Raw genomic sequence first — 14,594 nt, 5'->3', positions numbered from 1 at the left:
CTGCAGGATTTGTGGGTGGATCGTAATGCAAGCGCCACTGATACTGAAGTAAACAAAAAATAGCAAACCCAGAATCGAAATTAGCAAACCCAGAATCACCAAATTATAAAACCCAGAATCGGTCATGTGGATATGAGCCAAAATTCAAAAACAATTGAATGAGAATACATGTGCCTATGACCAAAAACTCAAAAACAATTGAATGAGAATACACTTGAATGAAAACTCAAACCCAGAAACAAAACCCCCAAATCAATTGAGAAATTGTAAACCCTAGAATCAAGGGTTTGAATGGAGGAGAAGAAGAAATTCGACCCAGACAGAGGAAGAAGAAGAAGAAATATGTTTTACTTACAGTTTGCAGGTGACTTGGAGGAGATGGAGACTCACGGTGAAGGTGAAGAAGATGGGTTATTTTTCCTTTTTTTTATTCTTAAAACATTTTTAAAAATAAATTAATTTATTAATACGAAATTAAAGGGTATAATTGAATTAAATTTAAATTAAATATTAGAAGGACAAATATTTTTTAGAAAACATTAAGGGGACAAATTGTAATTTAATTTTCATTATAAAACCAATTCTCCCTAAAAATTATCAATGCAAACTAAATGCGACTGCTTAAAGAATGAGTTTGGATAATCTTCTTCATTTCGTAATTATGGAACTAGTGGAAAAAAATAAACTAGTGATTTTCTTTTTGTAACATTTTAATTTGTTAACTGTAAATTAGAGTTTCTAATTTTGGATTTCAAACGTTAATGCTATTTTGAATTTATGTGATCAATTAGAAAAAATTAGGGAATGTGATGCAGAAATGGTGGTCATTTTTGTAGTTCAACACAAAATAAGAAACGGTATATATTATTATGGAGTTTAAGGAAATTTTTATTTTCTATGAAGTAAGTCTTCTACAAATAAAAAAAAAAGATTTGAAAGATAGAAAAACACGATGAATGGATAATTTTTTAAGATACTTTGACGTTCAAGTCATAAAATTTAACGAAAAAGACCACATAGTAATATATATGTCGGAGAGAAGAATAAGTGTTCGAAAAACTAATAAGAGAAGTAGGCTAGTCGGGTCCTTAAGATGTAGGCCTTTTAAGGCAATTTTTTTAAATGAGATAAAGTGAAATAAACCTTTAAATGGAAGGTCCTTGCGGTCTAAGAACCACCATAGAAATGCCCAATGAGTGGCTGGAAATAAGATTTGATCTAGGAAAGAATAAACATGAAGTGTTTAGAAGATCTATATTTTCAACCTCTTAATCTCACGGTTATCTATATAATAATATGAGAGTCAGGAAGCAAACCCCTTTTTGTTGGAGAGAATGGTGTATTTATAGAGTTTTACTTGACCTAGATTAGTATACCTGTTCGGATCCTATGTTGTCAGGTTGACGAGTTTGGGTTCGAGTCTGGTGTCAAGTAGGTTTCTACCTGATTTTCATACCTACTTTTCTTGACCCCATCTGTATGCTATGAGACAGAACCTTAGTGTCTCTCCATCTCCCTTAGTGTATGGTTCTAGTGCAGCGATTCGGACGTGGTATAGTCTTCCGTCATGTTGTCGTTCTTCCGAATGCTCCATGTGCTGTTAGTTTCACCTATCATATATTACAAAAAGTAATGTGTGGTTCGTAGGTTTACAGAGGCATAGGTTTTGTCTAAGACATGTGTCCATATTCTGATTGTCAAATGGAAAAAAAAATTCAAGTGTCAAGGTAGTTAGTTTCGCTTAAATGAACCTTATAACTGGCCTAAGGCCCCTGATATTGGGGATTGGGCTTTCAGTATAATCTTGCTCTTCATGCTCCTTGTTCTGGGTGTCTATGTTGATTATCTTTCTCTTACGTTAATTCTTTGATCGAAATAGAAAAAAGATGTTATCTATTCCTGACCACTCAGTTTTTGTCCTTTATTTCTGACAGCACAACCTACATTATTAGATACAAAAAATTCAGGAACTGATGGCTTTTAGGGGTCTCTTTAGTCTGTAGTATCCAAGACATGGTGTTAAAGCCAAGCCTTGGGTATTTGGAACGTATGCCAAAATAAAACCTAGTTTGATCCAGGAAAATCGTACCTGCAAAAAATCGTGATAACACGTAACTCGTATGAAAAACAGTATTTTACCACACACAGTTATTCTGTTTTTACTATATTTTTTTATAAGCTTTCAGCAAAAAAAGACACACTTTTGAATTTTGAAGCTTCATTCATATTTTTTAACATTTAGGGTAAATAATATTTTTATTAATAAATTTAATATATTAATAAAAAGTATAAAAATCGTAAAATTTAAATGAAATATAAAATCGAAATAAGAAAAATATTCGTACAGTACTAGTTAATTGGTTTGATCTATTTAGTATTTATATAACTTTTCCAAAATTCTATTATTTACATAATTTACTCAAATTGAAAAAGAACAAAAAAAAAAAAAAACAAGTGAAATATACATGATCGCACCCATACATATTGTATCATCAAATGTGTGGCTCAAAACTGATTAACAGTGCCATGAAGGTTCTATCAAAAAAAAGATTGAAACTCTACCAATAGCAATAATAAAATAAAAAATGAAACATTGTCACATTTCTTGTTTCTCCAACCTCCATTATAAATGAAAGCGACACTCTCACCCTCCTCTCTCACATGCCTTCCCCATCGCAAAGTCTCTTCTTTTCAGTCACCGTCGCTTCTCCTTCGTACCCTACGACCATCCTCAGCTTCTATGACGATGACGGCGGCGCGTGGGAACGTAGCTGTGACGGCTTCTGCTACCTCCGTTGAGAAGTTGCGACAAGGAATAGCGGAATTCTACAACGAGACCTCCGGATTGTGGGAGGAGATATGGGGAGATCATATGCATCATGGGTTTTACGACCCTGATTCCTCCGTTCAACTCTCTGATTCCGGTCACCGGGAAGCTCAGATCCGAATGATTGAAGAGTCTCTCCGTTTTGCCGGCGTTACGGGTCCGTTTCTTAACACCCTCCTTTTGATGATTGGTAATAAAAAAAATTTGAACGAAAAATCGTAATAAGTTTCTACAAACAAATTCAGACAAATCCTTCTTCAAAATCTTTGAAAATTTGTATTTTCTATATTAATATTTATCGGTGAAAGTAGGACTGGCAAAAATATCCATTATTTTCGCTTTGTGCCGATTAAAAGATCTGAAACCATATAAGTTTATACAGATTTATACATTTACAGAAAGTATAAATTTTTTGGATAACAGTACGCTTACGATAAGAAAAAACTAATAATATTATGTAAAGCAGCAGCCATGTCAGATTGTTGTTACGTGTTACTTGTTATTAGCCATGTTTCATGTTACTTGTTACTTTTTATTACTAACCTCTATGAACAATTTTTTTATTTTTTATATTGTTATCATGTAAAGTCTATATTGTTTTTTATTTTGCATATGAAACAAGACATGCTTGTAAACTTTATAACATACATAGTTGTAAACTCAAAACTACTGTATATAGTTTACAGTTATATACAGTAATATACTGTGTTATGATCTATTTTTCTTGGGACTTGTAGGTGAATATAAACTTTTTGGCCATTTTTCCCAACTTCTTATTTTCTAAATAAAAACCTAAACTGAATAAATTATGTGGATCCGGTGAACATATATTTTGAGTTGGTTTCATTAAATGATTGTGATTGAAAAAATTGAAGATGAAGAAGAGAAAAAGATAAAGAGAGTAGTGGATGTTGGGTGTGGGATTGGAGGAAGCTCAAGGTATCTTGCCTCTAAATTTGGAGCAGAATGTATTGGCATCACTCTCAGCCCCTTTCAGGCCAAGAGAGCCAATGATCTCGCCGCTGCTCAATCGCTCTCTCATAAGGTATTTTCTTGTACCTTTCAACCGTTTTTTCCGATGGGTGGACTTCCGAATCGTATGAATCATAAGGTAGCCTTCGGAGCTAGGAATGTGTAAAATGGCTAACTAATATGAAAAATAGCTAAGTAATATCCCTTCTAACTGCGACGACACTGGCACAGGTTTCCTTCCAAGTTGCAGATGCGTTGGAGCAGCCATTTGAAGATGGGAGATTTGATCTGGTGTGGTCAATGGAGAGCGGTGAGCATATGCCTGACAAGGCTAAGGTAATACTCTCAGTAGTATAAACGTTTAATTATCAGTGAAATTTACCACAATCTTTATACTAGATTTCGTAGATTATATCTTATCTATTTTTTTTTCATTATCTTTTAATATACGAGAACAAAATTATGAGAGAGTCAAAGTCATCTAATAATTTTATGTCATATCCCTTTTTAGGAATCTTTTTTTACTATTTAAGTTTCAAACTTTATTACTAACCAATATATATCAAAAAAAATTCTGTTGACTAAAAAATGACATAAAAAGAAAAAAATATTCGGAAATTATCGTTTGAAATTGTTATGTCATGTTGCTTTTTGTCTAAACAGTTTATGAATAATTTATGAGCTTCCTAAATATTAAGAAGAATTTGAAGAAGGCATTATTTGTAAAGTTTATTAGGAATGTTTTGAATGCGGGTGTTAGCATAACTATAGGTAGTTTTCTGCGATTTTTCAATGGAATTTCGACAGAAAGAACTTGACAGCTCATAAATTTATAGCGGAAGTAGAATTATAAGGTATCTAATGATTTGTTGTGTGTGCGAAATGTGTGTAGTTCGTGAATGAATTGGTACGTGTGGCAGCTCCAGGAGGAAAAATAATAATAGTCACATGGTGCCACAGAAATCTATCCGAAGGGGAAGAAGCTTTGCAGCCATGGGAGCAAGACCTCTTGAACAAAATCTGCAAGACATTTTATCTCCCGGCCTGGTGCTCTACTTCTGATTATGTCAAATTGCTTCAATCCCACTCTATCCAGGTTACTATATTTCTCACCCTAATTTCGTGTCAAAACCATGTTCTTGGAGTTAGCTAATTAGTGTCTCAAATATCTGTGTATTTTGTAGGATATTAAGTGTGCAGATTGGTCAGAGAACGTAGCTCCTTTCTGGCCGGCGGTTATCCAAACCGCGTTAACGTGGAAGGGCCTTGTGTCGCTGCTTCGTAGTGGTATGTTTTCCCTCAATGTTGTTTACATTCATGATTCTAAGTGTTTAATATAAGAGCTAAGACTTGTGGAAGTTGGAAACACACAGGTATGAAGAGTATAAAAGGAGCGTTGACAATGCCGTTGATGATCAAAGGATACAAGAAAGGTATCATTAAGTTTGGCATTATCACTTGCCAGAAGCCCCTCTAGAATTAAGCTGAGCAATACGTTGCCTACTGCTATAGAAGGAGATTGAATATATAAGCGGCACATGTGGATGCATAAGATGCCTTAAGGACTAAAGTCACTGTTTATTTTAGGTTCCGTTGTTTATTTTAGATAAGTATAATTTCACTCTTTTTTGTTGTTGGTAAAATAGTATAATTTCACTCTTGTCTAATGGCCCTAAACAATAATATGAGTGATTTTAAAAAAAGAAACTAAGAAAGTCATATAAGAGAGAGATCATATACACATGGGTCATGGAGAAAGCCAAAGTGGGTCTATCGGCTCCTTTTAAATCCACTAGACTTGTATCTGCGAATACACGCGGGTTTTGTTTAACATAATATTTAAAAAAATATATTTGTGTTATTATATATATATATATATATAATTATAAGAATATGGTAATTTGTTTAATTATTTAGTATTAAGGTTTTTTTTTTAAAATAAAATCTTTGTAAAACAAATAACTTTTTTTTTAGAATTGGAAGTAGTATAAGTAGAAAAATTATTCTACTATTCTAGAAATCATAAACATGATATGAGTAAAAAAGACGTAGATAAAAGCCATATTTTTTGGATTGAATTGCTTGAAAAGATATTATTACCTCTGATTTTTAATGTTCTCATATTTATGATATGTACAATTGCTATGATTCTGCAAGAACTACCTCATACGTCATGTTTCACAATAAAATGCAGCTATAATAATATGATATTTAATCCATAAAAACTGTCAAATTTTTGAATGTAGAGAACGCTACATCTTTACTTTCTTTCATACAACAAGCTTCGAAAAAGGTGTTCATTATGAGGATAAGCCGGAAGAAAAAGTACTAAGTTAGTACAAAAAAATATTAAAAGTTTTTAGATGAATATCAAAAGATTAGAAATGTTGTTTATTTATTTTTGTTAGAAATGTAAAATGCCTTAATTTTTATGTAACTTAATAGTTATGAACATAAATACATATGAAATAAACATTAAATAGAGAAATTAAGTTAGAAGTGGTGGTATTAATTAGTTTTTAATTTTTTTTTTTTTTTGAAATTTATGATTTATTAATTAGATGAAAGAATAGGTGTCCTCCATTCAAATGCTAATGTGGCAGCAGGATGGAGAGAGTTCACCTAAAATCATATACAGTAAAACCTCTATAAATTAATAATGTTGGAACCATGATATTTTATTAATTTATCGTGATATTAATTTATCTATAAATTAAAAATTATTAATTTATAAAGAAAAATTGCTTTTTGCATATAATTTTCTAAAAATTTATTTGAAATAATGTTATATTTTAAAATTTTAACAAATCTCATAATATATATTATGATTAAAAATCATAACTATCACAATAAAATAAATGTTTACCATATTGGATTGTCCATATAAAAATATACATGTTCATAAGTTAAAAATTTATAAAAAATTGTTGTTATTATCAGTATCATTGATGATAAAATTGAAGATAACGCTACATTGCATTTAAAAATATTTACATGTAAGAAAATCAATTATCACATCAAAAAATCATCATAAATTTTGAATGTATATAGTAAAACAACAATAAGAGCTACTGATATAATAATTAGAAAGATGAAAACCAATGAAATTTCAACTTTAACTAAAAACAAACACATTAGTCATATTTTAGAATATTAAATTTACATATAATTGCATAAATTATATAATTATTAATTTATGTTTGTTGGGACCATGTATCTACATAAGGGTCTCAAAAAATTATTATTTTATTATCTTATCGAATTTGATGGATTTTTACATTGGCCCGACTTGGGACCAGCAAAATTTATTAATTTATAGTGATTATTAATTTATCGAGTATTAATTTATAGAGGTTCTACTGTATATGATTATCTAGACAATTAAAATATTTTGCGAATAATCTGACATACTTCTTCTGCGTTACCAAAATTTTTATAAGTCTTTGTTATAAAAAGTATTTTGTTTTTGAACTTATTTTAAAAGAAGAAAAGTGATCAAATACTTGAGGGACTTTAGAAAAGTTTGTTATTTACGAACTCAATCACCAAAATCCACACGCAATCAGTCATATCGGGTTGAATCCGAATAAATCGGATCTTACTTCAAAATTGGGAGAATTGATCAAACCCTAAATAGCAAATATACTTGACAAAAAATTTTTTAAGAAAAATTCGAAATCGTCGTCATCGTCGTCTAGTTCGCGTAGTATTCTCTGTGACAACTACTAGTGATTTGCTGCTTCCTGTTTTGAATCAACGTTTAATCAGGTTCGTTCGTCTTCGTCCTCTGATTTCTACTTTCTATTTAGATAACTTTGTAGAATTGAACTCGATTTTGTGTAGAATCAAAATCGATTTATATGTTTTCTATTCAGTTGGTAATTCAAAAATAAGAGTCATTGAAAGTATCAAAAGAGAGTTTAGTTATGCTAGACAAGAACTGTACTCAGATTCCGATTCGTCGCAGGATTAAATAGTAGAAGGAAGAGCCGATTCGGAGACGCGTAATTATCAGATAGTGTTGTGGCAGAACACTACAGAAACTACGGAAACTGAGGCTGACGAGGAGGAGAACCAGCCATCACCACCCGTAAGAATGTTCTTTGAGCCCAGTCAGTATCATAATGTAATAAAGTTGGGAATAAGATGTTATATCCACAAAGCTGTTGCGAAATTGGAGTCCCTAGACCTTGAATCTATGAGCTGAGATGGCTTAAAGAATACCCACAGTTCAAGCACTTTTAGCACATGCATAGGGCCAGGCATGAGGACACAACACACAAGATGATGGGAATGTGGTTGCTTCTTCTTCGGATAGCAAACACATATAAAAATAGGAAAGCTTGGTTTGTAGTGAATGGCGTACCTATTTGCTATTCCCTTAGAGAGCATGCCCTTTTGTGTGGATTAAACTGTCTACCGTATCCAGAGAACTATGAGAGCATAAGAAGTAATTCGTTTAAGAATAGATGTTTTAAGAAAACTGTACCCTCCCTTGCTGCTGTTGAAAAAAAGCTAGAATCAATGCGAGGGCTAGATCATCCTGATCGGTTGAAGATGTGTGTTGCCTACTTCTTATCCTCTATAATTAGTGGGAAAACAAAAAACCGGTAAAGGAGCACCATCTGTTGAACCCTTAATTCCTGAGGCTTGTAGAAGGTTTCCTTGGGGTATGTATTCCTGCGAAGTAAATATGAAGGAGACTGAGCACACAATGAGGCATTTCAAAGAGGTCGTGGAAACAGATGCCTGGACATATCCAAGCTTTGTTACTCCATTGTAGGTATGTCACATTATAAATAATTTGTAGATCTATGTGTACTTGTAATAGTATGAGCTTAAGCGTAATTTGTTGGGTTATGTGTAGTTGCTAGCTTTTGAGGCCATCCCATGTCTGAAGAACAAATACAGAGAAGATGTTAGAGGAGCAGAGAGGGATTGTCCCCGGATGGGCATGCAGAAGTTCCAACAATTCACCCTAAAAGGTTTCCCTTTGTCGGAACTCTATGAAACACTGGGTAACAATAGGGTCATCGAGAGTATATTGCAACCATCAAAGGATGAGGAAACTATGCTTGCTAGAGTCATGGAGAGGAATGAAGAAGAAGATGTCGGTGATATTGTTCCTGACAATTGAACGAGGTGTTTAGTTGAGGAAAAGAAGCCGATATTCTGGAAAGAGATATGCAATATGGATGTTGATGCCCGAGATAACAAGGAGTGGGTAAACCATCCTGCAGTGGCTAAGAAAAATATGGCTACAGAGAATGTGGCGCCTCTTGGATTGACGGAACAGCTGCAGAGCTTGCAGAAGAGTATGGACGTTCAATTTCTCTGAATCAGTGGCCGCATGGATGACATTGATACAAGACTCTGCTCTGTAGAACAATATGTAAAAGAGGCAAGAAGAGAAGGACCAGGAGATGAGGAAGAAGAAGTTTTACGAAATGAAGAAGAACATGAAGATCCTCCTGAAGGTGGAGAGAAACTTGAAAGTGTGTTGAAAATTGAGAAAGCGAAGAAGCAGAATCAGCCAAAGCAGAAGCACCCGAAGCAGAAGCACCCGAAGCAGAAGCAGAAGAAGCGAAAGGAGGCAAAGCAGAAGGAGCCGGAGCAGAAGGAGGCGGAGCAGAAGGAGCCACAGCAGAATGAGCCACAACAGAAGGAGCCGGATCAGAAAGAGCCGGAGCAGAAGGAGCCAGAGCAGAAAGAGCCGGAGCAGAAGGAGCCATAGAAGAAGGAGCCGGAGCAGAATGTGACGGAGCTGAAGGAGGCATAGCTGAAAGAGGCGGAGCAGAAGGAGGCGGTTTTGCTTTTAGCCCGATCTCCGTATCTGCTTAGAAGTATTAAAAAGGTATTGTAGTTTGAAGAGTAATATCCATTGTTTTGGTAATACTAAATATTTTGTGGTAACACTATGTTGTATTACTTTGTATGTGTAGGTACAACCAGACGTTGCTGATGCTGTGAATGGAGAAGTGGGTGCAGGTAAACAGAAACAAGAGCAATCGAAGCTATGACAAGGCATAAGGCAGATACGTTAACTTGTGACTCTCTCCTCTGACACTATTTGTATTTGGATTAAACTCTCAAACTTTGGTATGTGTACTTACTTATATTTCGTGTTATTGTTTTTGGATGAAAACATTTTATTAGTTTATATTTATTTTAAACAAACGTCATAAACAAAAAAAAAGGTATTATGGGAAAACCATAAATTGGTATAACTAAGTATTATTGGTGAAACCAAAAGTACTATTGGAAAACCATATATTGGTATAACTAAGTATTATTGGTGAAACCAAAAGTATTATTGTGAAACCATAAATTGGTATAACTAAGTATTACTGGTGAAACCACATGTAAATTGGAAAACCCTAATTTGGGTGTAAACATTCAGAGATAATCTAGAGGAGAAATAGACATTTTTTACTACACTTCAAACTTTTTTCTTGCACTTTTCTACTTCTATGCTTCGAATCTCTCTCTCCACGAAACTGCATTGTAAACATTTCAAATGTATCCCCAGATCTAGATAGAATTTTGTGTTTTGCTTTTTGGCAAAGTTCTTTTGGAGTTTCATCAGTTGATATTTCTTTATCAGTCTGCAGAGATTACAAGTTCAATTTACCGTTCACTAATCTAAAGTAGATTTTAAAAACTGTTTTAATAAACGAATAACTTACCTCTAACGAAACCTCAGTGGCCTTGGCATTTGATTTGCTGTGTAACTCCATATCTTCTCACATTTTATTTTCCTCAATCTCTGAATCAGAAATTGTAGGTGGTGACTGCCACACCAAATCGCATGATCAATGGTGGTGGCCTAATGATCAGCAGTCCATTTTCATCATATTTTCTTTGATCTGTATTCTCCATTTTTGTATAACTTTATCATCTCAAGGTAATATGTATAGGGTTGATAAAAATATTCAATGTCCTCAAATTTCAATGTTTTTTTTAATACTAATTACACCTACCAGTTTGACTTATTAATTGAAATCAATTGTAACAAATGGGCTGATAAATAGTTTTGATTTTTTTGGATATTTGCCTTAACTGTATAAATTATTCCTCAATATATGGAAACATAATATTGTCTACTTTTTATAATTATGATTTATTTTATATTCAGAATAGGATTACAGTCATTTGTATAACGTAGTATTTTTTGGTATAACCACATGTATATCGGTGTAACATAGTATTATTTGGTGTAACCATTTGTATAACGTAGTATTATTTCGTGTAACCAATTGTATAACTTAGTATTATTTGGTGTAACCACTTTTATATGAGGAATACTTGGCCTAAACATTTCAAGTTAAAATTATCAAAATAATGTTTAATTAATATACACAACATAAGGAACTACAAAACATAAGGAATTGTTAACATAAGGAATCCAGAACATAAGAAAGTACAAAAACGCAAAACATAAGACACAAAACATAAGACCAGGATTGATGCAGGAGTCACATTCACCAGTCCACCATTTCAGGAATATCCTCACTGCCCGGTACACATATCGGAAGAACTTTTCGTTTTCGTGAGTTAAGAAGCAGGAGTTTCAGATGTTCCTTGATTTATACATTTCATCCCACCAATGCACCCATGGGTTTACTGAACCGCACAGACAGTGGATGAGAGTATTGATGTGCGGTAAAAAGCAACGGTGGCTTTCATTGAACATCTCCGACAACTCCATTGGCCCTCCAAGATATCCTTCTTCAATGATTTTATGGATGCACTTCCTTAAGGTTTCTCGGCTTAGTTGACTGAGGTACTCATCACCCTCGGGATGTTCCATAACAAGTTTCATGAACATCTCATATACATAGATTGCACGCGTGTACCCTCTATCCGCCGCAACCTTTATCAGTTGAATTCCAAAATTGTGAAGTTGAAAATAGAGTTGCATACCTCGCATGAAAATTATTCCTGGATTTCCAGCATCATAAAACTCTCTGAAGATATCAATGATGAGATGGACATCTTGATCCTCTGGATGAACCATGTCAATAGGAACAACTTCAGCATAGAATCCAAGGCCTCTGGTGCATGCGTAAAATATATGAAAAATAGAACGAATCCGGATTAGGTCACCAACTGTGTTAACCATCGCTGCCACTACCTTTTCCAGTATTTTTGTCTGGTAGGACTAGTAGGTAGGAGTAATCTGCCATGGTAACCTTTATGTGGATTTATAGGTGAAAGTGATGGAGGCCGACTTTAGAGAAAGTGATGGATTTGAGAAATAAACTGAAGATCTGAAATCCTAGGAGAAATGATGGATTTTTGAAATATAAAATGAATATCTAAACCCTAGCATAAAGGAGGAGAAGGTAATGGATTTGGAAGAGTAAAGAAGGAGGTGAAAATGGAGAAAATGGTGGATTTGAGAATTCTTTTCCGTATAGATTTGATTTGAGAACTTAAATAAGAGAAAATGATGGAAATTGAGTAGTCTCGTCGAATAAACGCGACCGTAAGTAATTATAAGAGATAATGGGAATAAGAAAGAGGAATAACTGCTACTCTTATGAATACGTAACTGAAAATATATTATTTTTATATATTCAGTATTCAATAAGAAAGAGGAATAACTGGTTGATATGATCGTGACCAGCTCAGAGGAGGAGGAACCAGAGGTAGCTGGCAGGATCACTCATTCCAGAGCTAGAGAGATGGCTAAAGAGGCTCACACACTCATGGCCGCAGAGGACATCGATCAACTGGAGGCTGGAGCTCACATCTTCAACATCTCTATCTTGAAGAATGAAGAACCCAGTAACAATGACTAGGTAACTTAGGTGATGATTCTGTACTCTTTTCCTTGGTGAGGATTTTGGAAGGCAAGGAGGTTCTTCTCCAAGGTTTTTAACGAGGCAGAAATCATTGCTACGTCGAGTTACTTAGAAGTTGTTACTAATGGGTAATAACGTGCAAAGTCACAATGACTTGTGCACTAGTTGTTTTAGGCGCACCACTTAGGATTTAGAAGGGACGCCTCGCTGTTTTATTTTTAAATCAAACTTCGTGTTGTTTTTATGTCAAACTTCATGTAGTTTTGTATTAGGGCTGCGATTTTCTCTCTTAGTCTATAAATTAGAGAAAATCGCCTAAGTGTTATTCAGTGAAGAATTTTGATCAAACTTTTTAACGTGTTCTTCTCTCTTTGATTTATGAGAACCAAAAACTCTGAAATTCGAATCTCTTAAAAACTAATCTGTTTACAAGAGATTCTTCTATCCCTCACTACAAGAATGAGGGGCTTTTCCGTCGAATTATTTACGACGATTTTTAGTCGTCGTAAATTTACGACGACATTACGTCGTATTTACGAGGATCTAAAATTTCGTCGTAAATTCGACGTAAAAAATGACCCTCGTAAAATCGTCGTAATGTTACGACGATATTACGACAAATGAAGAACGAATTTTATTTCGTCGTAATATTGTCGTAATATTTACATCGATAATATGACTAATTGTCCTTTATCTTGTAATTGACGTAAAATCAATGTAAATATGATGTAAATTTTATTTCGACGTAAATTTGATGTAAATATGCAATGGTAATATGTTGGTAACCAAACAAAAAATTCTATATATACCCTTTCTTCTCTCATTATTCCATCAACCCGAAAAAACATATAAAGACACAAATTTTTTGAGTCTTTGAATGTTTAAGTAAAATTTTTAGTAGTTGAAATTTATATCAAATTTCAAAAACAAAAAGTCAAATATTTGTTTTTGAAATGTCTATATACGATCTACGAAAGTGGATGTATACGCCCAAAAATGGTGATGGGTCGTTGACTGAAGACTTCAAAAACGGATTGGAAATATTCATGTACCAAGCCGGCCTTATGCAAACTGTAATTGAAAGCGGCAAAATGTATTGTCCTTGTGTGAAATGCAAAAATAGGAAACATATTCCTATTGACACTGTCTGGCAGCATTTATTGAATAGAGGGTTCATGCTCCAATACTTTATTTGGTATCAGCATGGAGAGGGATATGGTCAAAGTAGTGGTCAGATGGCTACAAGGAGTAGTAGTAATCATCAAGAACATGTGGATTTTGAAGCGTCCAATGATTATCAAAGTAGTCAAGTTCAGGGTGAAGATCATGATAGGATGCATGAAATGGTTACTGATGCATTTCATGAAACACATGCTGATACTGTTGAGGAGCTCAATGCAGATGCGAAACGGTTTTATGATATGTTAAACGCAGCAAAACAGCCTCTGTACGAGGGATGTAGGGAAAGTTTATCAAAATTATCATTGGCAGCTCGGATGATGACAATAAAAACTGATCACAATCTATCTGAAGTTTGCATGAACGATTGGGCAGATCTTATTAAAGAGTATTTGCCATATGATAATTTGGCTGCTGAAACGTATTATGAAATTCAGAAGCTGGTTTTTAGTCTTGGATTGCCTTCTGAGATGATTGATGTTGTGTTGATAATTGTATGCTTTTTTGGAGAGATGATGAGAAGCTTGAAGAATGTCGTTTCTGCCAAAAGCCAAGATATAGACCGCAAATTGCTGGGCGTAAGAAGATTCCTTACCAACGAATGTGGTATCTTCCTATCACTGATAGGTTAAAAAGACTATATCAATCTGAACGGACAGCTGCGTCGATGAGATGGCATGTGGAACATTCACAAACAGATGGCAAAATGACTCACCCGTCTGACGGGAAATCTTGGAAACATTTTAACACCTAAAGTGTTGACTTGGACATATGTTGACTATTACGACGAATTTAGGACGATTATTTAT

At 34.1% G+C, this 14,594-nt stretch overlaps 2 protein-coding genes across 2 annotated transcripts; both read left to right on the top strand.

Moving 5' to 3' along the window:
- The first annotated feature begins 2,554 nt into the window (after positions 1-2,554).
- On the top strand, positions 2,555-5,514 carry LOC18009450 (tocopherol O-methyltransferase, chloroplastic). The gene is made up of 6 exons (XM_006391517.2): positions 2,555-2,984; positions 3,703-3,872; positions 4,031-4,135; positions 4,692-4,895; positions 4,984-5,086; positions 5,173-5,514. Exons 1-6 carry the CDS (start codon positions 2,630-2,632, stop codon positions 5,274-5,276), a joined length of 1,041 nt encoding a protein of 346 aa, XP_006391579.1. The 5' UTR covers positions 2,555-2,629; the 3' UTR covers positions 5,277-5,514.
- A 3,476-nt stretch (positions 5,515-8,990) lies between these two features.
- On the top strand, positions 8,991-9,533 carry LOC112086195 (FK506-binding protein 4-like). The gene is made up of 2 exons (XM_024155014.1): positions 8,991-9,114; positions 9,199-9,533. The coding sequence occupies exons 1-2, from the start codon at positions 8,991-8,993 to the stop codon at positions 9,531-9,533; spliced, it is 459 nt and encodes a 152-aa protein (XP_024010782.1).
- The last annotated feature ends 5,061 nt before the right edge of the window (positions 9,534-14,594 follow it).

Source organism: Eutrema salsugineum, unplaced genomic scaffold (assembly GCF_000478725.1).
Source record: "Eutrema salsugineum unplaced genomic scaffold, Eutsalg1_0 scaffold_9, whole genome shotgun sequence".
Lineage (NCBI taxonomy): Eukaryota > Viridiplantae > Streptophyta > Magnoliopsida > Brassicales > Brassicaceae > Eutrema > Eutrema salsugineum.
This window is presented reverse-complemented; position numbering and strand designations above follow the sequence as displayed.

Coding starts and splice junctions, on each gene's coding strand:
- LOC18009450 (XM_006391517.2), top strand. CDS start 2,630: ATGAAAGCGACACTCTCACCCTCCTCTCTCACATGCCTTCCCCATCGC. Junction 4,136..4,691: donor ATATGCCTGACAAGGCTAAG/GTAATACTCTCA, acceptor AAATGTGTGTAG/TTCGTGAATGAATTGGTACG. Junction 5,087..5,172: donor TGTGTCGCTGCTTCGTAGTG/GTATGTTTTCCC, acceptor GGAAACACACAG/GTATGAAGAGTATAAAAGGA.
- LOC112086195 (XM_024155014.1), top strand. CDS start 8,991: ATGGATGTTGATGCCCGAGATAACAAGGAGTGGGTAAACCATCCTGCA. Junction 9,115..9,198: donor GCTGCAGAGCTTGCAGAAGA/GTATGGACGTTC, acceptor AATATGTAAAAG/AGGCAAGAAGAGAAGGACCA.